Below are 27,158 nucleotides of genomic sequence, written 5' to 3'. Positions count from 1 at the left end.
TAGGAGGGACCCTGCCGTCTGCTACCCACGAACCTTTCCTCCTCAGTTCTCCCGATAAACTTATCTCTCTCCCTGGACTTTTAAATGACAACATCATTAACGTTATTCTTGACTCTGGAAGTACTAAAAACGTCATTAACCTCACAATTTGCCGATCTACTGGTCTTCTCATCCGCCCAGCCGGCTCAATAATGCTACGAGTAGCCGATGGCAGCCTCATTACTCCAGTCGGTTCAACTAGCCTCACACTGGGGATCGGCGAATCTTCTTTTCAAATTGACGCCCTTGTCATCGACAACTTCCATCACGAACTGCTGTTGGGACTGGAATTCTGCTCTTGCAACAACGTCGAGATTAGCTTCCGAAATCGCACGGTTTCCCTGGGCAACGACACAACCCATCAAAAGTCGTGGATTTTCTTGCGTACATTTTTCATTGGCTAGACGCTTTAGCGCCTGCTGCCGTCGGAAGGGGAAAATTCGGAAATTGTCTCTCCCCCCCCGTAAAACGTTCAGAGTAAAGGTTCGTTAGCGTGTTTAAAGGCTAGCTGCGTTCTCCTTGTGTTTGTTGCTCCTAGATTTCAACAATTTTAAACATGTAACAACTCCGAGTAACCTTGGAGCAACAAATACAAGGAGAACGCAGCTAGCCTTTAAACACGCTAACGAACCTTTACGCTGAACGTTTTACGGAAAGGGGGAAGACAATTTCCGAATTTTCCCCTTCCGACGGCAGCAGGCGCTAAAGCGTCTAACCAAGGGTCTAACCAATGAAAAATGTACACCAGAAAATGCACGACTTCTGACGGGTTGCGTTCTCCTTGTGTGGGGTGCTGTGTTTGTTCCTCTAGCTAGATGTAACTACTCTTATTTTTTAATTTCCTTATTTAAAAAAGACAACGTTTACAATGGTGCAAGTTCTTACTCGCCTCTATTTATTTAGCCTTACTCAGGGGCGGCTCAAGGGCCGGGCAACCCGGGCAACTGCCCAGGGCGCCGGTTTGAGAGGGGCGCCGAAATTGAGTTGTGTGCCTTTTTGGTTTACCAAGAATTGGATTTGTTTATAAAATCTTTAGCTAATTAGAAATACAAATCGTTTTCCCAACGAAAATGTCCAACATCGTCGACGAACGTTTTTTTGCGACTATTTATTTTACAATAGTAAATAAAAAAATAAAATTACAGTGGATAGGTCTGACGGATAAAGCATTATCCTGGTATTTTCATTTTAAACCAGGGTATATAATATCAAGAAGAAAAAGTAGTGGGGCGATACTACAAGAATAGAAGTGTGCCAGAATTTTTAGCCCGGTGTACCTAGCAACAGGGGCCATACCACCGGGGGCCTATCATCATAGTGCCCTACGCCAGCGTCCCCAAGCCCGGACAGGTGACAAATCCAGCATGGGTAGTAGTATCCTACTACTGATGGTCGCACCAGCGCCGGCCCTAGGGCGGTGCGAACGGTGCGACCGCACCGGGCGCCGTCATAGGTGGGGGCGCCGAAACGGGATCGGGACGACGGGACCAATACCTTTTGACCGCAAGACCGAAATGCCTGACCTCGCGCTGCCGCCTAAAAATATAATTTTGCACCCTAAGAAAATATCAAAGTAAGTAAACAAAATCAATAAAATATATTCTATTAACATATTATATATATTTAGCCATGCCCAACTATACAAACTATATTATTTCCATTCGTGTATTTTGCTTTACTATATTATTTCCCTTCCAAGTTCCACGTGCACGAAGTAATCTCGATTCGATTTCGTTGGGAAATTAATCGGTATATAATATCAAATTCTCGATAAAGCAGAACCAACGACGTAGTAAATAAGAATAAACCGGAATTCGTTGTATTTGAAGCAAATTATTTGTTGTGAAATTAGTTAAAATTGTCAATTTAGAACGGTAGTCTAGAACTCTAGACGAAAGGCCCTTATGAAAGTTTCTAGTTGTGTAACAAACACTTACAAACTTTCACAGAAGCAGTCAAGTTTTCAGCAGAAGACAATTTCAGGTACTATGTGTCAGTATCTAACTTATTAGTAATTAGTAATGAAATAAATACTAAACTTTTAACGTTAGTTTTGCCAAAATATAAGTTATATTATATAACGAAAGGTAATAGTTAGGAACAATAATAGTCCTGTAATCCTGTTTATAAAACAGGACTATTACTATGATAATAATAATTTTATTAGTCAGGAAAAGAAAGTGAAATGCACTTATTGAGCCCTGAAACACGAAATATACAAACATAAGAAAGCAATATGAACGAAAGTTACATACAATATGGGTATACAGTGTGCCAGAATTTATAGCCCGGCGTACCTAGTAACAAAGACCATACCACCGGAGGTCTATCATCATAGTGGCCTACGCCAGCGTCCACCTAGCCCGGACAGGTGACAAATCCAGCATCTGTAGCACCTTTGACGCAAGCCACTCAACCCAGCAGAAGGTACAGCAATGGGTGGACCAATTCCCACTTCGCACACAGCAGTGGGATTAAGAGTGGATGCTGTAGCAACTCCAGCCAACACCCTACCTACGGCAGTAAGTAGTCAAACCCTTTGGAGAGAGCTCCTAAAGGGGAACGACGAGCACACAGCAGTCCAAGTAACCCGGCACAGCTGGCACCGGAGATACCGGTGTGACCCCAAAAGGCCGGGAAACAGGACCGCCGTGCCCTCATACGAAGGCCCGCCGCCCCACAGCAGGCTACCCAATCCGCCGAGGCGGCCAGTTTGCACGGACCCTCTCCGTTAGCCTGAGCCGAAGCTCAGAATCCAGCCCAAACCTGTCCGAAGTCGGAGGTGGAGATAGGACCATTTGATCGGAGCTAACATCTCCCAGTACGCCACCACCCTTATGGGTTACAAGATTCGGACCCTGACTCCCCGGGAAAGCCACCAGTTATTGCACACTCCGACCCGTTAAGGGCCAATATGGGTATACAGCAGATTATATAGATATATATATACATTTTTTTTGTATTTATTTTTTTACCAGCCACAAAACTTATTAAGGCGGGTCTTGAACGCTGGGGCTGAGGATTTAACTTTCACAAATGTCGGGAGCTGATTCCAATCATTTACAACCCGTTGAGTGAAAAACACACGGCGTTTCGCGCTATTACAGCGCTTTTTGACAATTGTGGGGGCTTTGGGCCCAGACCATTTGACCTAAAAAACTCATTATATTGGACATTGTAGAGACCATGAATAATTTTGAACGTCTCCAAGAGATCATTTCTTGCTTGTCCTTAAGGGACATTAAATTTAAGCGTTTAAGGCGCTCTTCGTAAGAAAGAGTACGCATACCATTAACCAATTTCGTGGCTTTTTGTGTACTCTCTCGAAATGCTCAATATCTTTGACTAGATTGGGTGACCAAATACTCGAGCAGTATTCGAGTTGAGGGCGAATATATACAAATGTTGTTAAATATTGTAAACGACTTAACACTGAAATGCGAAAAGGAACGGTGTAGTAAACAGAGAGCGCGCATAACACGAGCAGCTCCAAACATACGGCCACTGAGCATAACCCCAAGATCACGGACTACAGTTCGAGCCTCAATCAGCCTACCACTCAAACGGTACCCGAAAGAGGGGTTTTTATCCCCACAATGCAGTTCCATTGACTTAGAGGCGTTGAAATACATGCTTTTGGAAGACACCCATTGCTCAAGAGCTTGGATGCCATTCTGTAGGCACGTCGAGTCACCCAGTGACGAAATTTTTCGGCCTATTTTGTTGTCGTCTGCAAATAGTTTCAGAAAAGACTCCTTGACAACCTGGGGCATGTCATTGATGAAGATGACAAAGAGAGTTGGACCCAAAACCGAACCCTGGGGCCACCGCTGGTCACCTCACACCAAGAAGAACGTGCACCTCCCAAAACAACCCGCTGAGTGCAACCAGTCAAGAATTCAGAAATCCAATGTACAATCGTAGAGGGGACCTCTAAAAGCTCCAGTTTACGAATAAGTAGAGAATGTGGCACCGTGTCGAAAGCTTTCCGCAGGTCCAAATAAATTAAATAAAACGAGTCACCACCATCAAGACATCGAGTGACCGCCGCAAGAGTGGACAACATATTAGTGAAACAAGATCGCCGTAACAGGAAACCATGTTGATCTTTAGAGAAGAACGATCGACCCTCGAGGAAAGACACCAAAGTATCTCGAACATTTGTCTCCAAATGCTTACAAGGGATACAGGTGAGACTAATGCCTCTAAAATTATCATAGGCACAGGCGCCAGGGGTTTTACGGATAGCACGGATGTTCGCGTGTCTCCACAACCCAGGAAGTCTACCTAGTGAGATAGAGCGCGTATAAAGCGAGTGTAAAGGTGAGGCTAAAATCGAAGCGCCCTCGCGTAGCAGCCGAGGGTGAACATTATCTGGACCCGGAGATTTAGCAACCGATAGCCGTTGTAGCTAGCGTCTAACAGTGGAGTACGTGACTGTACGTCAAACGGAAGTCAAGAGGAGTGAAATCGCTAGGAGGCGAAGTAAATTGAGAAAATAAATTTTCTAAATACACAGCCACCAAATGAGGCTCCACAGTGAAAATAAATTAAAAAAATCACGAATATACGACCGCATAGGGGGGGGGGGCGCCACAATGGGATTTCGCACCACCAGAATAACTTGCTGGGGCCGCTACTGGGTCGCACCTTTGACGCAAACCCCTCAACCCAGCAAATGGTGCAGCAATGGGTGGACCAATTCTCACATCGCACACAGCGGTGGGATTAAGAGTAGATGCTTGTGCAACTCCAGCCGACACCCTACCTACGTAGGTAAAGAGCCATACCCTTTGGAGAGAGCTCCTTAATTGGAACGATGGGAACATAGCGGTCCACATAGCCCGGCACAGCTGGCACCGTAGATCCCGGTGTGCTCCAAAAAGCCGGGAAACAAGACCACCGTGTTCTCATACGAAGGCCCGCCGCCCCACAGCAGGCTACCCAATCCGCCGAGGTGGCCAGTTTGCACGGGCCCTCTCCGTTAGCCTGAGCCGAAGCTCAGTTTCCAGCCCAAACCTGACTGAAGTCGGAGGTGGAGGTAGGACCATTTGATCAGACCCCAACTCCCCGGTAAAGTCACCAGTTATTGCACACCCATTTAGGGCCACAATAATAGAAGGAAGCCCAAAGTAATACAGTACTTCAATGTACTTGCTTGCTATTTCGTTGTCGTTTATCCAGCTTTATGATAAATAAACTAGCCATCTTCAAGAATTTTTTTTGTTTCTCAGGCTATTATGAACCTGCATTTAATATTCTAAAATACATTTAAATCGTTTTCGATGGCCGTTGTTTCAGTTAGTCTCATCTATTATACGCACACGTGCATAAAGCCATTTATTAGTTTCAGTTAAATAGATATTAATTAGAGTCACGTTGAATTGAATTAAGATGTCCGAGAAAAAGAAGCATTCTGGTTCTTTATATAAAAAAAGGAAATGAAGATAAGTCATTGAAGCAGAAAAGCAAGCGACAGCTTTAAAAATGTTCATACGTGTAGGCATATGCAACATAATTACTCATAAGTATGCCTCTGTATAAATAAAAAATTCAATGAGACCTTGTTTCACGCGGAACATACATAAAGCGAACCCTAAAATGCAAAAATGCTTATAATCCTTGCGCTATTGAAAAGGTTACCATGGAAATGAAATCACGTGATCGCGAGGTACGAGCTAAACTTGACGTGGGCAAAGCCAGAAACGCGCGAGGAATTCTCACTAACTTCCGTTTCCAATCAGTAAAGTTGATGACGCGTATTTCGTCACGGAATTGTAAGTGACGTAATTAACGTCATATCCCGTGAACAAGGTTTCATTAGTGAAATTGCTTTTATGGCATACTTATGAGTTATTATGTTACATATGGTGTAGGCCTTAAAAAATCCCGCAAAAAGTGTTACATTAATTGCTTTAACAACTTAATTGAAAGGAATAAAAGAATTAAGTTTCCTAAGAACAACCCGTGAGTTAAAAATAAAAATATCCATTATTTTTATCTTTAACTTACGGGTTCTTCGTAAACTTAATTCTTTTATTTCACATATTAACCGTGATTCTATTCAGTATGGACATTACAATTAATGTACTTTAGGTATACTAGTCTTGCCACCTTACCTAGCGTTTCAAGCTCCATGTTAAATGACCATGTACCAGAAAGAAGGTATTAAATATGTTTACACAAAGTATTTATAGTCATTATAGGGATTATTGATTGTTATGAAAACGGTAAATTTAGAACATGGACATGGTAATGTTTTTACGGGGGGCGGGGTAGTTTTATTTAGTCTCAAAATAAGAGGGGCGCCACAAATCCCCCTTTCCCGGGTGAGAAAAATGTCTTGAGCCGGCCTGCCCTTACTCTAATCAATTTAGCCCAATGCTGAGACAATTCTTACCCCATCTGGTGGCAGAAAATAATCGTATGGTTTCCCTTTAATTTTACTGAAGTTCTGTGGGAGAGAGTTAGTATAGTATGAATAGTTCGTAAAATAAATAATATCAAAAGGGACATTATTAAAAATGCTAAAAATTTATTGGGAGATGCCTGTAGAAAGATAGTTTTGCTTTAAAACGTTGATAGATGGCGGTAGCGTTTCCGTCGAGTAGCAAAAAATCAATAAGCCTGCAGCTAGCCTTCTCCAGCGCCGCCTAAGTTCTCGAAGCTCTCACCAGGCGACACTATTTCTACTTTTCAACTTCCTCCCTTCCCAACTTTTACTTCGAGAGTAACATTCATTTCAAAAACGTTTCCTTGACACACTTTTGTAACTTATTTCGCTTTTGATAATATGAAATAAATAAATCATCAATAAAAAAATTATAGAAATGATATTTTTTGTTTAAAACAAACACGTGGTACGTGATTCACTATCGAGTTTTTATATCGCGTCTATTACAACACCTGTTACTACAACTTAAGGCTAGAATGCCCTCGTACTTCATTGCTCTTAGTGTCAAGTAACGTTGAATTTTAGAAACTTTGATGCTCCAATAAGCAACATGACAGTGATAAGTATGGCAATTAAAAAAAGTTATAACAACCCCGATTTTCTAATTTATTCGGCAATCAAGGTTTAGTCAGCACAGAGCCCCCTAGATTTCGGGATTTCGTAAGATTTTGCGAATTTGGTCAAAGATTTCGCGATTTCGTCAGAGATTTCGCGATTTCGTCAAAGATTTCGGGATTTCATAAGATTTCGCGATTTCGTCAAAGATTTCGCGATTTCGTCAGAGATTTCGCGAATTCGTCAGAGATTTCGCGATTTCGTCAGAGATTTCGCGATTTCGTCAAAGATTTCGGGATTTCATAAGATTTCGCGATTTCGTCAGAGATTTCGCGATTTCGTCAAAGATTTCGGGATTTCATAAGATTTCGCGATTTCGTCAGAGATTTCGCGATTTCGTCAAAGATTTCGGGATTTCATAAGATTTCGCGATTTCGTCAGAGATTTCGCGATTTCGTCAAAGATTTCGGGATTTCATAAGATTTCGCGATTTCGTCAGAGATTTCGCGATTTCGTCAAAGATTTCGGGATTTCATAAGATTTCGCGATTTCGTCAGAGATTTCGCGATTTCATAAGATTTTGCGAATTTGGTCAAAGATTTCGCGATTTCGTCAGAGATTTCGCGATTTCGTCAAAGATTTCGGGATTTCATAAGATTTCGCGATTTCGTCAAAGATTTCGCGATTTCGTCAGAGATTTCGCGATTTCGTCAGAGATTTCGCGATTTCGTCAGAGATTTCGCGATTTCGTCAAAGATTTCGGGATTTCATAAGATTTTGCGAATTTGGTCAAAGATTTCGCGATTTCGTCAAAGATTTCGCGATTTCGTCAAAGATTTCGGGATTTCATAAGATTTCGGGATTTCGTCAGAGATTTCGCGATTTCGTCAAAGATTTCGGGATTTCATAAGATTTTGCGAATTTGGTCAAAGATTTCGCGATTTCGTCAGAGATTTCGCGATTTCGTCAGAGATTTCGCGATTTCGTCAGAGATTTCGCGATTTCGTCAAAGATTTCGCGATTTCGTCAAAGATTTCGGGATTTCATAAGATTTCGCGATTTCGTCAAAGATTTCGCGATTTCGTCAGAGATTTCGCGATTTCGTCAGAGATTTCGCGATTTCGTCAGAGATTTCGCGATTTCGTCAAAGATTTCGGGATTTCATAAGATTTTGCGAATTTGGTCAAAGATTTCGCGATTTCGTCAGAGATTTCGCGATTTCGTCAAAGATTTCGGGATTTCATAAGATTTCGGGATTTCGTCAGAGATTTCGCGATTTCGTCAAAGATTTCGGGATTTCATAAGATTTCGCGATTTCGTCAGAGATTTCGCGATTTCGTCAAAGATTTCGGGATTTCATAAGATTTTGCGAATTTGGTCAAAGATTTCGCGATTTCGTCAGAGATTTCGCGATTTCGTCAGAGATTTCGCGATTTCGTCAGAGATTTCGCGATTTCGTCAAAGATTTCGCGGTTTCGTCAAAGATTTCGCGATTTCGTCAAAGATTTCGCGATTTCGTCAAAGATTTCGCGGTTTCGTCAAAGATTTCGTGATTTCGTCAAAAATTTCGCGATTTCGTCGAAGATTTTTCGCGATTTCGTCGAAGATTTCGTGATTTCGTCAAAGATTTCGCGATTTCGTCGGAGATTTCGCGATTTCGTCAGAGATTTCGCGATTTCGTCAAAGATTTCGGGATTTCATAAGATTTTGCGAATTTGGTCAAAGATTTCGCGATTTCGTCAGAGATTTCGCGATTTCGTCAAAGATTTCGGGATTTCATAAGATTTCGCGATTTCGTCAAAGATTTCGCGATTTCGTCAGAGATTTCGCGATTTCGTCAGAGATTTCGCGATTTCGTCAGAGATTTCGCGATTTCGTCAAAGATTTCGGGATTTCATAAGATTTCGCGATTTCGTCAGAGATTTCGCGATTTCGTCAAAGATTTCGGGATTTCATAAGATTTCGCGATTTCGTCAGAGATTTCGCGATTTCGTCAAAGATTTCGGGATTTCATAAGATTTTGCGAATTTGGTCAAAGATTTCGCGATTTCGTCAGAGATTTCGCGATTTCGTCAAAGATTTCGGGATTTCATAAGATTTCGCGATTTCGTCAAAGATTTCGCGATTTCGTCAGAGATTTCGCGATTTCGTCAGAGATTTCGCGATTTCGTCAGAGATTTCGCGATTTCGTCAAAGATTTCGGGATTTCATAAGATTTTGCGAATTTGGTCAAAGATTTCGCGATTTCGTCAGAGATTTCGCGATTTCGTCAAAGATTTCGGGATTTCATAAGATTTCGGGATTTCGTCAGAGATTTCGCGATTTCGTCAAAGATTTCGGGATTTCATAAGATTTTGCGAATTTGGTCAAAGATTTCGCGATTTCGTCAGAGATTTCGCGATTTCGTCAGAGATTTCGCGATTTCGTCAGAGATTTCGCGATTTCGTCAAAGATTTCGCGATTTCGTCTAAGATTTCGGGATTTCATAAGATTTCGCGATTTCGTCAAAGATTTCGCGATTTCGTCAGAGATTTCGCGATTTCGTCAGAGATTTCGCGATTTCGTCAGAGATTTCGCGATTTCGTCAAAGATTTCGGGATTTCATAAGATTTTGCGAATTTGGTCAAAGATTTCGCGATTTCGTCAGAGATTTCGCGATTTCGTCAAAGATTTCGGGATTTCATAAGATTTCGCGATTTCGTCAAAGATTTCGCGATTTCGTCAGAGATTTCGCGATTTCGTCAGAGATTTCGCGATTTCGTCAGAGATTTCGCGATTTCGTCAAAGATTTCGGGATTTCATAAGATTTTGCGAATTTGGTCAAAGATTTCGCGATTTCGTCAGAGATTTCGCGATTTCGTCAAAGATTTCGGGATTTCATAAGATTTCGCGATTTCGTCAAAGATTTCGCGATTTCGTCAGAGATTTCGCGATTTCGTCAGAGATTTCGCGATTTCGTCAAAGATTTCGGGATTTCATAAGATTTCGCGATTTCGTCAGAGATTTCGCGATTTCGTCAAAGATTTCGGGATTTCATAAGATTTCGCGATTTCGTCAGAGATTTCGCGATTTCGTCAAAGATTTCGGGATTTCATAAGATTTCGCGATTTCGTCAGAGATTTCGCGATTTCGTCAAAGATTTCGGGATTTCATAAGATTTCGCGATTTCGTCAGAGATTTCGCGATTTCGTCAAAGATTTCGGGATTTCATAAGATTTCGCGATTTCGTCAGAGATTTCGCGATTTCGTCAAAGATTTCGGGATTTCATAAGATTTCGCGATTTCGTCAGAGATTTCGCGATTTCATAAGATTTTGCGAATTTGGTCAAAGATTTCGCGATTTCGTCAGAGATTTCGCGATTTCGTCAAAGATTTCGGGATTTCATAAGATTTCGCGATTTCGTCAAAGATTTCGCGATTTCGTCAGAGATTTCGCGATTTCGTCAGAGATTTCGCGATTTCGTCAGAGATTTCGCGATTTCGTCAAAGATTTCGGGATTTCATAAGATTTTGCGAATTTGGTCAAAGATTTCGCGATTTCGTCAGAGATTTCGCGATTTCGTCAGAGATTTCGCGATTTCGTCAGAGATTTCGCGATTTCGTCAAAGATTTCGCGATTTCGTCAAAGATTTCGGGATTTCATAAGATTTCGCGATTTCGTCAAAGATTTCGCGATTTCGTCAGAGATTTCGCGATTTCGTCAGAGATTTCGCGATTTCGTCAGAGATTTCGCGATTTCGTCAAAGATTTCGGGATTTCATAAGATTTTGCGAATTTGGTCAAAGATTTCGCGATTTCGTCAGAGATTTCGCGATTTCGTCAAAGATTTCGGGATTTCATAAGATTTCGGGATTTCGTCAGAGATTTCGCGATTTCGTCAAAGATTTCGGGATTTCATAAGATTTCGCGATTTCGTCAGAGATTTCGCGATTTCGTCAAAGATTTCGGGATTTCATAAGATTTTGCGAATTTGGTCAAAGATTTCGCGATTTCGTCAGAGATTTCGCGATTTCGTCAGAGATTTCGCGATTTCGTCAAAGATTTCGCGGTTTCGTCAAAGATTTCGCGATTTCGTCAAAGATTTCGCGATTTCGTCAAAGATTTCGCGATTTCGTCAAAGATTTCGCGGTTTCGTCAAAGATTTCGTGATTTCGTCGAAGATTTCGCGATTTCGTCAAAAATTTCGCGATTTCGTCGAAGATTTTTCGCGATTTCGTCGAAGATTTCGTGATTTCGTCAAAGATTTCGCGATTTCGTCGGAGATTTCGCGATTTCGTCAGAGATTTCGCGATTTCGTCAAAGATTTCGGGATTTCATAAGATTTTGCGAATTTGGTCAAAGATTTCGCGATTTCGTCAGAGATTTCGCGATTTCGTCAAAGATTTCGGGATTTCATAAGATTTCGCGATTTCGTCAAAGATTTCGCGATTTCGTCAGAGATTTCGCGATTTCGTCAGAGATTTCGCGATTTCGTCAGAGATTTCGCGATTTCGTCAAAGATTTCGGGATTTCATAAGATTTTGCGAATTTGGTCAAAGATTTCGCGATTTCGTCAGAGATTTCGCGATTTCGTCAAAGATTTCGGGATTTCATAAGATTTCGGGATTTCGTCAGAGATTTCGCGATTTCGTCAGAGATTTCGCGATTTCGTCAAAGATTTCGCGATTTCGTCTAAGATTTCGGGATTTCATAAGATTTCGCGATTTCGTCAAAGATTTCGCGATTTCGTCAGAGATTTCGCGATTTCGTCAGAGATTTCGCGATTTCGTCAGAGATTTCGCGATTTCGTCAAAGATTTCGGGATTTCATAAGATTTTGCGAATTTGGTCAAAGATTTCGCGATTTCGTCAGAGATTTCGCGATTTCGTCAAAGATTTCGCGATTTCGTCAAAGATTTCGCGATTTCGTCAGAGATTTCGCGATTTCGTCAGAGATTTCGCGATTTCGTCAGAGATTTCGCGATTTCGTCAAAGATTTCGGGATTTCATAAGATTTTGCGAATTTGGTCAAAGATTTCGCGATTTCGTCAGAGATTTCGCGATTTCGTCAAAGATTTCGGGATTTCATAAGATTTTGCGAATTTGGTCAAAGATTTCGCGATTTCGTCAGAGATTTCGCGATTTCGTCAAAGATTTCGGGATTTCATAAGATTTTGCGATTTCGTCAGAGATTTTTTAATTTGGTCAGAGATTTTGCGATTTCGTCAGGGATTTCGCGATTTCGTCGGAGATTTCTTGCGAAGTGTACGGGATTTTGTACAAATGTCCGACCCCTCGCTTTGACCAGTGCTACCAAGGATACTGATACAGTATCCTTGTTAGTTCCTCCGTTCCTCACTATTATTTGTTGGTTTTAACTTCCTTCCCTCCCCAAGGCATACTTTCCCTTCTCCACTCCCAACTTGTATTTGGCTCGTAAAATTCATTATGAAATAGGTCCGATTGACCCACTTTTGGTAATTATGTCACTTTGGTTAAAACCCATATCAAGCCTAGAAAAGTTAGGCATGGGGCGCGTCAAAATTCTAGTAATTCTTCCCTTGATAGTGAGAATTATCACCTCAAAATTTTAACGGTCTTTCTCACAGCTAATATTCTAATCAGTCTACTTGATGCTGAAAAAATAAAAATTATGATATCTTTGTGGATGAAAAGGAATTTCAGAGAAAACCGAATGTTAAATTAATTTATAATGAAATATTTGCTTTTAAATAATAAATAAAATAATTTCTTCCTTGTTCCTTCATATATTGTCGTGAAATCGTGTAAAAATAATATTTATTGTCAAAGGCTTAGATTACAACGTTCGTGGCATTCTCGTAAACCGCCATCTTTAGAAGAATCTATTTATTTTTGACGCTTTTTAGCAAGTTCTCACGGGGAGAAAAATTCTCACGGAGAATTATCTTTAAAGAGTATATACTCCTATTAACATTGCACATGTGTTGTAGAAATTTAAAGGAAATGAATTTGAAAATGTGTTATTATAAGACGAGTTTACCTGTAATTTGGTTTGTGCCAGAATAGTAATTTTTTGAAGTTATAACTATGATTAAACCTTTAGGTATTGTTTTAATAAATCTTAAACTTAACGAACCATCTCAAAAACATACGCAAGAAGTAATATTTCCGAGAGCCAGGACCTGCAAGTCACTGTTTATATAGTGCTTGTTAAAGTAATGGAAAATTTTCACCATTACCGTAGCAACAAGCGTTCCCCATGGCGTTCCCTTTTAAAGGGCAACGCAAGTGACCATGCAGGGGGGAAAATTATCTTATAGATAAAAAAAACGACTGCGCATGCGCTATCTGCCATAGCCTTTCCCTCTGTAAAAAAAACCATAACCATATTTGCCGAATTTATTTTGTATAAATGCGCCTCTCGCGGTTTTTACGCAAAATCCATGCATTCTTTAGTCGCGAAAATGGCCGAGGAAAGTGAAGTCTCCTTGCTTACCAACAAATCGGATCCTAAACTTCTACAAAATAAATGTAATAAAAAAAGATAAATATTATGTCGGGGTATAATGATAGGGAAATTGTTAAGGGAGACGGGATATAGGAGTGTGTGTGGTGTTGAATTTTCTTTATCCAATGTGAGGCTAGCGACAGAGATTTACCGCGTCCAAGGCCTAATGTTTCAACTTCGATTATTAAAAATATTCAATTCACAAATAATTTTATTCCAAAACATTGTTAAATCGAAAATATCAAAGTCCAACTCTCGGAAACTAACCCAGTTCTTTTCTTCATAATAAATAAATTATGCTAATCCTAAATTCCTGGGTTCGTTGATTGCGAGCTAACTCACGAATTCGTGAATGAGAGCGAAATTGCGCCACGTGGCTACACCAAAGGAGAATAAGGCTTTCGCGCTGTATAAAATCATCCTTGGAAAACCTACTTACGGCTTGTTGAAGAAAACATATTCCACCCCCCCCCCCTGCATGACCACTCGCGTTGCCCTTTAAGCAGGTCGCTTTTTTGACATATTAAGACTTGGAAAAAACACGACATTCTGTTTACAGGTGAAAAGTTGCCATTATTTCGACAAGCACTCTATAAACAATACCTTGCGGGTCCTGGCTCTCGGAAATATTACTTCTTGGCGATTTCCTGGGAGGATGATTTATTTAAGCGCCTATTTCTTAATTCATTTTTGTTTTATTTAGTTAAATAGGTAATAATGGCGAGGGTTTAAGATCTGTTCTATTTTAGACCATTAAATATTTTATAAAAATTATTTAAAATAATCGTATTTAGTAACTCTTTAGCCATCATTACTGCCTAATAGATTTTTTTTATCATATTAAATTTAATAGTTTCAACTAGAAGCAACAAACACAACCCCCCACACAAGAAGAACGCAACCCATCAAAAGTCGTGGATTTTCTTGCGAACATTTTTCATTGGCTAGACGCTTTAGCGCCTGCTGCCGTCGGAAGGGGAAAATTCGGAAATTGTCTCCCCCCCCCCCGTAAAACGTTCAGAGTAAAGGTTCGTTAGCGTGTTTAAAGGCTAGCTGCGTTCTCCTTGTGTTTGTTGCTCCTAGGTTTCAACAATTTTAAACATGTAACAACTCCGTGTAACCTTGGAGCAACAAACACAAGGAGAACGCAGCTAGCCTTTAAACACGCTAACGAACCTTTACGCTGAACGTTTTACGGAAAGGGGGAAGACAATTTCCGAATTTTCCCCTTCCGACGGCAGCAGGCGCTAAAGCGTCTAACCAAGGGTCTAACCAATGAAAAATGTACACCAGAAAATGCACGACTTCTGACGGGTTGCGTTCTCCTTGTGTGGGGTGCTGTGTTTGTTCCTCTAGCTAGATGTAACTACTCTTATTTTTTAATTTGCTTATTTAAAAAAGACAACGTTTACAATGGTGCAAGTTCTTACTCGCCTCTATTTATTTAGCCTTACTCAGGGGCGGCTCAAGGGCCGGACAACCCGGGCAACTGCCCAGGGCGCCGGTTTGAGAGGGGCGCTGAAATTGAGTTGTGTGCCTTTTTGGTTTACCAAGAATTGGATTTGTTTATAAAATCTTTAGCTAATTAGAAATACAAATCGTTTTCCCAACGAAAATGTCCAACATCGTCGACGAACGTTTTTTTGCGACTATTTATTTTACAATAGTAAATAAAAAAATAAAATTACAGTGGATAGGTCTGACGGATAAAGCATTATCCTGGTATTTTCATTTTAAACCAGGGTATATAATATCAAGAAGAAAAAGTAGTGGGGCGATACTACAAGAATAGAAGTGTGCCAGAATTTTTAGCCCGGTGTACCTAGCAACAGGGGCCATACCACCGGGGGCCTATCATCATAGTGCCCTACGCCAGCGTCCCCAAGCCCGGACAGGTGACAAATCCAGCAAGGGTAGTAGTATCCTACTACTGATGGTCGCACCAGGCGCCGTCATAGGTGGGGGCGCCGAAACGGGATCGGGACGACGGGACCAATACCTTTTGACCGCAAGACCGAAATGCCTGACCTCGCGCTGCCGCCTAAAAATATAATTTTGCACCCTAAGAAAATATCAAAGTAAGTAAACAAAATCAATAAAATATATTCTATTAACATATTATATTTAGCCATGCCCAACTATACAAACTATATTATTTCCATTCGTGTATTTTGCTTTACTATATTATTTCTCTTCCAAGTTCCACGTGCACGAAGTAATCTCGATTCGATTTCGTTGGGAAATTAATCGGTATATAATATCAAATTCTCGATAAAGCAGAACCAACGACGTAGTAAATAAGAATAAACCGGAATTCGTTGTATTTGAAGCAAATTATTTGTTGTGAAATTAGTTAAAATTGTCAATTTAGAACGGTAGTCTAGAACTCTAGACGAAAGGCCCTTATGAAAGTTTCTAGTTGTGTAACAAACTTTCACAGAAGCAGTCAAGTTTTCAGCAGAAGACAATTTCAGGTACTATGTGTCAGTATCTAACTTATTAGTAATTAGTAATGAAATAAATACTAAACTTTTAACGTTAGTTTTGCCAAAATATAAGTTATATTATATAACGAAAGGTAATAGTTAGGAACAATAATAGTCCTGTAATCCTGTTTATAAAACAGGACTATTACTATGATAATAATAATTTTATTAGTCAGGAAAAGAAAGTGAAATGCACTTATTGAGCCCTGAAACACGAAATATACAAACATAAGAAAGCAATATGAACGAAAGTTACATACAATATGGGTATACAGTGTGTCAGAATTTATAGCCCGGCGTACCTAGTAACAAAGACTATACCACCGGAGGTCTATCATCATAGTGCCCTACGCCAGCGTCCACCTAGCCCGGACAGGTGACAAATCCAGCATCTGTAGCACCTTTGACGCAAGCCACTCAACCCAGCAGAAGGTACAGCAATGGGTGGACCAATTCCCACTTCGCACACAGCAGTGGTATTAAGAGTGGATGCTGTAGCAACTCCAGCCAACACCCTACCTACGGCAGTAAGTAGTCAAACCCTTTGGAGAGAGCTCCTAAAGGGGAACGACGAGCACACAGCAGTCCAAGTAACCCGGCACAGCTGGCACCGGAGATACCGGTGTGACCCCAAAAGGCCGGGAAACAGGACCGCCGTGCCCTCATACGAAGGCCCGCCGCCCCACAGCAGGCTACCCAATCCGCCGAGGCGGCCAGTTTGCACGGACCCTCTCCGTTAGCCTGAGCCGAAGCTCAGAATCCAGCCCAAACCTGTCCGAAGTCGGAGGTGGAGATAGGACCATTTGATCGGAGCTAACATCTCCCAGTACGCCACCACCCTTATGGGTTACAAGATTCGGACCCTGACTCCCCGGGAAAGCCACCAGTTATTGCACACTCCGACCCGTTAAGGGCCAATATGGGTATACAGCAGATTATATAGATATATATATACATTTTTTTGTATTTATTTTTTTACCAGCCACAAAACTTATTAAGGCGGGTCTTGAACGCTGGGGCTGAGGATTTAACTTTCACAAATGTCGGGAGCTGATTCCAATCATTTACAACCCGTTGAGTGAAAAACACACGGCGTTTCGCGCTATTACAGCGCTTTTTGACAATTGTGGGGGCTTTGGGCCCAGACCATTTGACCTAAAAAAACTCATTATATTGGACATTGTAGAGACCATGAATAATTTTGAACGTCTCCAAGAGATCATTTCTTGCTTGTCCTTAAGGGACATTAAATTTAAGCGTTTAAGGCGCTCTTCGTAAGAAAGAGTACGCATACCATTAACCAATTTCGTGGCTTTTTGTGTACTCTCTCGAAATGCTCAATATCTTTGACTAGATTGGGTGACCAAATACTCGAGCAGTATTCGAGTTGAGGGCGAATATATACAAATGTTGTTAAATATTGTAAACGACTTAACACTGAAATGCGAAAAGGAACGGTGTAGTAAACAGAGAGCGCGCATAACACGAGCAGCTCCAAACATACGGCCACTGAGCATAACCCCAAGATCACGGACTACAGTTCGAGCCTCAATCAGCCTACCACCCAAACGGTACCCGAAAGAGGGGTTTTTATCCCCACAATGCAGTTCCATTGACTTAGAGGCGTTGAAACCCATGCTTTTGGAAGACACCCATTGCTCAAGAGCTTGGATGCCATTCTGTAGGCACGTCGAGTCACCCAGTGACGAAATTTTTCGGCCTATTTTGTTGTCGTCTGCAAATAGTTTCAGAAAAGACTCCTTGACAACCTGGGGCATGTCATTGATGAAGATGACAAAGAGAGTTGGACCCAAAACCGAACCCTGGGGCCACCGCTGGTCACCTCACACCAAGAAGAACGTGCACCTCCCAAAACAACCCGCTGAGTGCAACCAGTGAAGAATTCAGAAATCCAATGTACAATCGTAGAGGGGACCTCTAAAAGCTCCAGTTTACGAATAAGTAGAGAATGTGGCACCGTGTCGAAAGCTTTCCGCAGGTCCAAATAAATTAAATAAAACGAGTCACCACCATCAAGACATCGAGTGACCGCCGCAAGAGTGGACAACATATTAGTGAAACAAGATCGCCGTAACAGGAAACCATGTTGATCTTTAGAGAAGAACGATCGACCCTCGAGGAAAGACACCAAAGTATCTCGAACATTTGTCTCCAAATGCTTACAAGGGATACAGGTGAGACTAATGCCTCTAAAATTATCATAGGCACAGGCGCCAGGGGTTTTACGGATAGCACGGATGTTCGCGTGTCTCCACAACCCAGGAAGTCTACCTAGTGAGATAGAGCGCGTATAAAGCGAGTGTAAAGGTGAGGCTAAAATCGAAGCGCCCTCGCGTAGCAGCCGAGGGTGAACATTATCTGGACCCGGAGATTTATCAACCGATAGCCGTTGTAGCTAGCGTCTAACAGTGGAGTACGTGACTGTACGTCAAACGGAAGTCAAGATGAGTGAAATCGCTAGGAGGCGAAGTAAATTGAGAAAATAAATTTTCTAAATACACAGCCACCAAATGAGGCTCCACAGTGAAAATAAATTAAAAAAATCACGAATATACGACCGCATAGGGGGGGGGGGCCGCCACAATGGGATCTCGCACCACCAGAATAACTTGCTGGGGCCGCTACTGGGTCGCACCTTTGACGCAAACCCCTCAACCCAGCAATGGGTGGACCAATTCTAACTTCGCACACAGCGGTGGGATTAAGAATAGATGCTTGTGCAACTCCAGCCGACACCCTACCTACGTAGGTAAAGAGCCATACCCTTTGGAGAGAGCTCCTTAATTGGAACGATGGGAACACAGCGGTCCACATAGCCCGGCACAGCTGGCACCGTAGATCCCGGTGTGCTCCAAAAAGCCGGGAAACAAGACCACCGTGTTCTCATACGGAGGCCCGCCACCCCACAGCAGGCTACCCAATCCGCCGAGGTGGCCAGTTTGCACGGGCCCTCTCCGTTAGCCTGAGCCGAGGCTCAGTTTCCAGCCCAAACCTGACTGAAGTCGGAGGTGGAGGTAGGACCATTTGATCAGAGCTAACATCTCCCAGTGCGCCACCGCCCTTATGGGGTATACAAGAGCCGGACCCCAACTCCCCGGTAAAGTCACCAGTTATTGCACACCCATTTAGGGCCACAATAATAGAAGGAAGCCCAAAGTAATACAGTACTTCAATGTACTTGCTTGCTATTTCGTTGTCGCTTATCCAGCTTTATGATAAATAAACTAGCCATCTTCAAGAATTTTTTTTGTTTCTCAGGCTATTATGAACCTGCATTTAATATTCTAAAATACATTTAAATCGTTTTCGATGGCCGTTGTTTCAGTTAGTCTCATCTATTTTACGCACACGTGCAGAAAGCCATTTATTAGTTTCAGTTAAATAGATATTAATTAGAGTCACGTTGAATTGAATTAAGATGTCCGAGAAAAAGAAGCATTCTGGTTCTTTATATAAAAAAGGAAATGAAGAGAAGTCATTGAAGCAGAAAAGCAAGCAACAGCTTTAAAAATGTTCATACGTGTAGGCATATGCAACATAATTACTCATATGTATGCCTCTGTATAAATAAAAAATTCAATGAGACCTTGTTTCACGCGGAACATACATAAAGCGAACCCTAAAATGCAAAAATGCTTATAATCCTTGAGCGATTGAAAAGGTTACCATGGAAATGAAATCACGTGATCGCGAGGCACGAGCTAAACTTGACGTGGGCAAAGCCAGAAACGCGCGAGGAATTCTCACTAACTTCCGTTTCCAATCAGTAAAGTTGATGACGCGTATTTCGTCACGGAATTGTAAGTAACGTAATTAACGTCATATCCCGTGAACAAGGTTTCATTAGTGAAATTGCTTTTATGGCATACTTATGAGTTATTATGTTACATATGGTGTAGGCCTTAAAAAATCCCGCAAAAAGTGTTACATTAATTGCTTTAACAACTTAATTGAAAGGAATAAAAGAATTAAGTTTCCTAAGAACAACCCGTGAGTTAAAAATAAAAATATCCATTATTTTTATCTTTAACTTACGGGTTCTTCGTAAACTTAATTCTTTTATTTCACATATTAACCGTGATTCTATTCAGTATGGACATTACAATTAATGTACTTTAGGTATACTAGTCTTGCCACCTTACCTAGCGTTTCAAGCTCCATGTTAAATGACCATGTACCAGAAAGAAGGTATTAAATATGTTTACACAAAGTATTTATAGTGATTATAGGGATTATTGATTGTTATGAAAACGGTAAATTTAGAACATGGACATGGTAATGTTTTTACGGGGGGCGGGGTAGTTTTATTTAGTCTCAAAATAAGAGGGGCGCCACAAATCCCCCTTTCCCGGGTGAGAAAAATGTCTTGAGCCGGCCTGCCCTTACTCTAATCAATTTAGCGCAATGCTGAGACAATTCTTACCCCATCTGGTGGCAGAAAATAATCGTATGGTTTCCCTTTAATTTTACTGAAGTTCTGTGGTAGAGAGTTAGTATAGTATGAATAGTTCGTAAAATAAATAATATCAAAAGGGACATTATTAAAAATGCTAAAAATTTATTGGGAGATGCCTGTAGAAAGATAGTTTTGCTTTAAAACGTTGATAGATGGCGGTAGCGTTTCCGTCGAGTAGCAAAAAATCAATAAGCCTGCAGCTAGCCTTCTCCAGCGCCGCCTAAGTTCTCGAAGCTCTCACCAGGCGACACTATTTCTACTTTTGAACTTCCTCCCTTCCCAACTTTTACTTCGAGAGTAACATTCATTTCAAAAACGTTTCCTTGACACACTTTTGTAACTTATTTCGCTTTTGATAATATGAAATAAATAAATCATCAATAAAAAAATTATAGAAATGATATTTTTTGTTTAAAACAAACACGTGGTACGTGATTCACTATCGAGTTTTTATATCGCGTCTATTACAACACCTGTTACTACAACTTAAGGCTAGAATGCCCTCGTACTTCATTGCTCTTAGTGTCAAGTAACGTTGAATTTTAGAAACTTTGATGCTCCAATAAGCAACATGACAGTGATAAGTATGGCAATTAAAAAAAGTTATAACAACCCCGATTTTCTAATTTATTCGGCAATCAAGGTTTAGTCAGCACAGAGCCCCCTAGTGTCTAATTGTGATAATATACTACTCAGTCCATGTGAGTGTCAGTGTTGAAAAAACGTTCGGTAAGAATATTAATATTAAAATAATATAAAATGTCGTACTTATTATTATTAAGTTAACAATTATGGGAGTTATAAATTATGTTTACCACCATTTTCCAAGATGGCGCCGCATTTCAACCGAAAAACCTCATCAACTTCGGATGACCGAGCGACCCCGAAAATGTCTGAAACATCGGTTAACAATTACGGGAATTATAGATTATGGCTTCCCCCATTTTCCAAGAAGGCCTACGACAGATCTGGATTTGAATTTAAATAGTGTTTTAATTATGTTCAAAATTTGACACTTTTTATACTTTTTGAGATAATTTAACTGTTAAAAAATGTGGGTGTATACGATTAACCTCGGCTTACTTCCTGAAATAAGTTCGATTTTAATCAAAAAAGTAAGCCTAGATGGCGGTAGTCTACATGAAAGTGTAATTCTTCTGGGATAATATCAGAGACTCGCCGCGCCACCTAAAGACCGCTAATGGAACTAAGATTAATTTAAGTACGAAAATTATAGAATTAATTATATATATAAATTTTTTGTACATGTAGTATATATATTAGATTTAAATATTAGGATTTTATTTGAAGTAACTAAAGCTTTACCCAAATTTCATATAACTCCTCCCTTTGCGTATCCCATGATATCAGATCCAAGGAATTATAATTTGCCATTTTTCCAGCCACTTTTTCCGAAATTCAAACGATTCTGTGGCCCTTAATTAAATAAAGCTATTTTTTAATATAATGTAATGTAATGTAATATAATATAATATAATATAATATAATGTAGTTTGGGGTATCAGTATAGCTGGCGCAAAACAGCACGTGTGGATAATATTTTCCCCGCTTGAAACTGACGAACGAGTTGCAAAAAAACCAGGAGTGCGCTAACCTCTCCATACATAGATCCTTGTATCTGAATGCGTTGTTTATCAATTGTACTCTTTTTTGTATGATAAGTCGTTGCTTTAAAATCTATTTTGATAAGCTTGTTTTACCTACGTATATCCATTGAGGTACAAGTATCTATTTTTATATAGAAAGATCTGGAACAATCACATTTCGATAAATCAGTTAGCGTCACCTATAACAAATCAGTTAGCGTCACCTATAACTATTCTTTCATACTAAAATAAACGGAAACTATCTCAAACTATAATGAAGTTATAATATGGTATATCCTATTAATTCACTTATATATAAAGATCTGGAACAATTATACCTCGATAAATGAGGTAGCGACATCTATACCTATAATTTCATACTAAAATAACCGAAAACTATAATTAAGCTGTAATATTTGTATCTTATTAATTTAATTCACTTATATAGAAAGCTCTGGAACAATCATACCTCGATAAATGAACTAGCGACATCTATAACTATTGTTACATACTAAAATAAACCGAAACTATCTCAAACTATAATTAAGTTACAATATGTATAACATATTAATTCACTTAACAATCAAATCTCGATAAATGAGCTAGCGACACCTATAAATATAATTTCATACTAAACTAACCGAAAACTATAATTAAGCTATAATATGTCTAACCATAAGTCTATAATATTTTACTATAAGTTTGTCACTTTGGGGAATATTTTACTGAGAGCTAGTAACGAAATGACGTCATGGCAAGAAGAAAATCCCCCCTAGCGAGGCTCTGCCAAAGGCTACGTGTGACGAGTTAGCAAGCGGACGCAAAACGGCGACGAAGCCCGTAATGCAGTCTGTCTTATGAATAGCTCTCAGTAAAACTTTTGCATGTGAAGAATAGGAAGTGTCACACTTATGTTACAATATCATACACTTATGGTCTAACCTATTAATTCACTTACATATAAAGATCTGAAACAATCCTATCTCGTTAAATGAGCTAGCGACAACTATAACTATTATTTCATACTAAAATTGCCGATGACTATTTAAAAGTATAATGAAGATTAATATTTTAAATAACATATTAATTCCATTAATATCATACGACTGAGTAGACTTTTATCTTAGAGAAAGAAATATCAGTTTCGGATGATCCCAGTTCGTATAGTTACGAAGAGAGCGAGAGCGGAAAGAGAGAGGAAAAACGCTTCGATCCGGATAGCCAGGACCAGATGCGAATGAGAGGTCGGAGCTAACGGTCGGTACGTAGTCTCTCTGTCGTTTAAACTAACTCTTCTTCCGTTCCGCTGTTCGAGAAATACCATGCGTGTGACAATATTAATTACATTTTCCGTCTAAGAAATGGAATCTAACGTTAAAAAGATTTAAGAACTCTTAGATTACATTAGCATTCGAAAATGCAGACCCCTGGTCAAGATTCGAACTATTTGGACACGAAAGGAACCAGCAACAAGAGAGCTCCGGTCGCTGGTCAAATGATCGCTTCGGACACAGTAGATGCGCAAGCGACGCCGTTATCAACTTTTTCAAGTAAGACTAATTTATAAATTAATAAGAAAAATTTTAATTTAAGTCGTTTAATAGTAAATTCATAAATTAATATAATATAATATAAAATAATATATTACAAAATATCTAACTTATATTCCGGTAATTAATTAAATTTAGTTGCATATTTAATTTGAGTTGTAAAATGTTTTATTTTATTTGGATTTAGTTGTAATAAATTGAAGTATTTTTAATGTTGAAATCCAACTTGTGCGCTGTTATATTCGAATATCCACCCCAATTATTTACGTTTACCGACAGACCTACACGGATAGCGTATTGTATGAATGTACAGCGAAAATTAGGTTGAATTTCGCGATGAAAATATGACCGACATTCGAGAGCTTTTGCAGCGAGCTTTAATTCATCATTTCCGACGATATTCCAAACACATACACGCTTTATTGATGCGTAAATTCTCAAATATAAAGTTCTAAAAAGGTTTATAAAATATTTATAATTTTATTTATAATTTTTACATTAAAGGGATTATGAACTAAATTGAAAAATCGTCTGTTAAAAATCGTTAGGACTAGTTTAACCATAAGTCTATAATATAATTCTATAAGTTTTTCACTTTGGGGAATATTTTACTGAGAGCAAGTAACGGACTGACGTCATGGCAAGAAGAAAATCTCCCCCTTACGAGGCGCTGTCAAAGGCTACGTGTGACCAAGTGAACGCAAAACGGCGACGAAGCCCGTAATGCATTCTGTCTTGTGAATAGCTCTCAGTAAAACCTTTGCAAGTTAAAAATAGGAAGTGTCACACTTATGTAAAAATATTATACACTTATGGTTTAACGTAACTAACACCTCCGTTAAACCTATTGGCAGAAATGCAAAATTCGTTCATCCGTCATAAATATTTCATACACCCTTTAAGTTATATAGTATTAACATAAGCCTATTATTATTAGTTCCGTAAGTGTGGAGTGTCGTAGAACTGACGTCGACGAAATATTCCTACTCATCAGCGTGACTCAATTTGACGACCAGGCAAAGACCACGTATTAGACTAAGTTTGAAGTCTCTGAAAAATGTGTGATCATAATTTAAGGGTTTTTCGTAAAAATTAACAGTGCCGTAAATCGAAAACTGACACACTTATATGAAATATAATTATAATTATAACTTATGATATAAATCTTTTTTAAACCATGTGTTGTGAGTGGCTGGGTTTTACTAAATGACTAATGTTGTTAAGAAGGCGATCACCACTCAAAGGGAGTAATTGATAAATTCTATAACTGTAGGTTTTTTTTTACATTTATTCTTTTAAGCAACAACAACACACAGTTGCAGCTCAATACCTTATAGCCTTAAAGGGAAAATAACCTCTAGTATTTCTGTCTCACACCCCAAATGGTTCCAAAATTGTCCGCTTCCCCCCTATATCTTTAAAAATTTTAGGCGCTGCATAGTGGTTTGTTGCGGAGTAAGAGTCAATCAAGTCGAAGTACTTGACTGTTGAAGGAAATTCGAAATACGAATACTCGAGTGTTTTAACATAAGACTGCCCGATTTAGGTACATTTGTTCGAATTTCATTCGTCCGAACGGTGGTACAAATGTCCGAATGATCATTTGTCCGAATGCCGGAAAACAGGATCGTATGTCCGAAAACGTAATTCATTTGCCCGAAAAATTTATCACAACTTTTGTTGGTGATTTAGTCGTTCAATTTATGTTAACATGACTGGCGAATTTCATTTGTTCGAATAATCGTTTGTCCGTTTTTTCGAACATTAGGAATTGTTTTTTTTTAAATATTGTTAATATAAGAAAATAGTAACATTAACGTGAACCTAACCTAACCTAACCGAACCTAACCTAACCTAAAATATCCACAACATTCAACGCAATTCCCACTATATCGGCCAAAGGAAAAATGGACATAATAGGATAAAATGATTAGACATTATAATGCTTATATCCGTTTATTATGGAAATATTTTACATTTCATTTTTTTTTTAATTTAACCAAAAAACAGCAATAAGAAATACTAATTTAGCGACAGAATTCGGACAAGTGATGCTACCGATTCGGAAGAATGAAACAAACAAGTTGTCCAATTCGAACAATTGAAACATTTGTTATTTCGGCGGTTCGGACGTTAAAATTCGAACATTTGCTTCACCGTTCGGACGATTGAAATTCGAACAAGTGTACCTACCCCGACTGCCCCATTACTTAATTTTTCCAAGAATCTTTTACCTTCTTATAGTGCACATTAATTTTTTAGTTTACTCTCAGATAGCGAATTGAAGGTTGTATTGCCGGTAATGTTGGTTTTCCATTAGGAAAATAAATTGTTAAAGGAAACCTTGGTCTATAGGGTCAGAAAAATAATTGCTTTGAATAAACAGATAATAAATGCATTTCTATTTATGTTATATCGGCCTCCATAACAGCATAACAGCAAAACACATTTGACATAAACGATATGCGTTAATCTAATGAATTCAGCTCACAGAATATAAATACTTTCTTTCAGCTCGGTTTAAATCATTTTTAGAACTTGTAAACGAGTATTTTTAAAGTGTTAAATATTACTAGATATTTATACAGAAAGTTTCTCCAACCAGATGAAAAATCCCACTTTATTATTTTGGTGAATCTAATTGAGATTGTTTGGGGTAAAAATAAATATTATTTTAAGTAAAAAATCTGTTATTTTTAATTTTCAAAGCCATTTTTTTTGAGAATCGCTTTTCGATAAACTTTGTACAGAAGGATTTAAATTTTATTTCTAACTTTAAATTTCAACAAATAAGGAAGTTCGTTTTACATTTCTAGGATTTAAACAAACTCGGTTAAACATTGTTGTAGTTATCGCTTAATTACGGTATCCGACATTTTCCAAGATGTCGTCCAAAAACAATAAGTATCATCTACTTTATGTGATCAACCAACCCAGAAAATTTCAGAATAATCGGTTAACATTTACGGGAATTATACTTGTAGATTATGGTTTCAGCCATTTTCCAAGATGGCGTCTCATTTCAACCAAAAATCTTAGGTCTTATCTACTTGGTGTGACCACCCACCAAAATATCAGTCCAATTGGCTAACAATTACGGCAATAATCACGACAGGAATATTTAGATTACTAATTACTAAGTAATTTTTAAACTAGTTGAATAATATTAATTGAACTATACCAGCCCGACGAATTTTCACGTTTAAGTACTTAAAATTATTAGTATAGATGGTAGAAATATCCAAAGCATAAACTAGGGTACAAAGCTGTGATTGCATTCGCGTGCCAGGCCTAAAAGTGTGTCAATACGATATCAGTGCGAAACCCGGTTAGCAGGGATGAAATCACGGAGTAGAGATGATACAACTATTTTTGAGGTGAGTAAATCATAATTTGTAATGCACCTAGCCAAACTAATCACGCGTTGCAGAGAAGAACGAGCAGGGAAAACATGTTTGAACTGTGCTCAATAAGGCTACCACTACACGAGTGCTGGAGTTCAAAAGGCGTAGGCTAATATTA

General features: G+C 39.3%; 2 protein-coding genes across 2 annotated transcripts in view; one reads left to right on the top strand and one right to left on the bottom strand.

Annotated features, from left to right (window-relative positions):
- Positions 1-233: 233 nt before the first annotated feature.
- On the bottom strand, positions 234-17,780 carry LOC149944071 (uncharacterized). The gene is made up of 5 exons (XM_090176281.1): positions 17,507-17,780; positions 3,857-4,326; positions 3,539-3,803; positions 3,329-3,471; positions 234-380 (listed from the first exon to the last, which is right to left on the bottom strand). The coding sequence occupies exons 1-5, from the start codon at positions 17,778-17,780 to the stop codon at positions 234-236; spliced, it is 1,299 nt and encodes a 432-aa protein (XP_090032407.1).
- Positions 17,781-23,331: 5,551 nt separating this feature from the next.
- Positions 23,332-27,158, top strand: part of LOC149944070 (synaptotagmin-15-like) — a 145,149-nt gene continuing 141,322 nt past the window's right edge. The window contains exon 1 of the mRNA XM_090175984.1: positions 23,332-23,636. Coding sequence (XP_090032110.1) covers positions 23,504-23,636 — 133 coding nt within the window. The 5' untranslated portion in view covers positions 23,332-23,503. The remainder of the gene's footprint in view (positions 23,637-27,158) is intronic.

Source organism: Leiobunum rupestre, chromosome 5 (genome assembly GCF_980474605.1).
Source record: "Leiobunum rupestre chromosome 5, qqLeiRupe1.1.hap1, whole genome shotgun sequence".
Lineage (NCBI taxonomy): Eukaryota > Metazoa > Arthropoda > Arachnida > Opiliones > Sclerosomatidae > Leiobunum > Leiobunum rupestre.
Note: the sequence above shows the minus strand (reverse complement) of the source record. Positions and strands in the feature narration are given on the sequence as shown.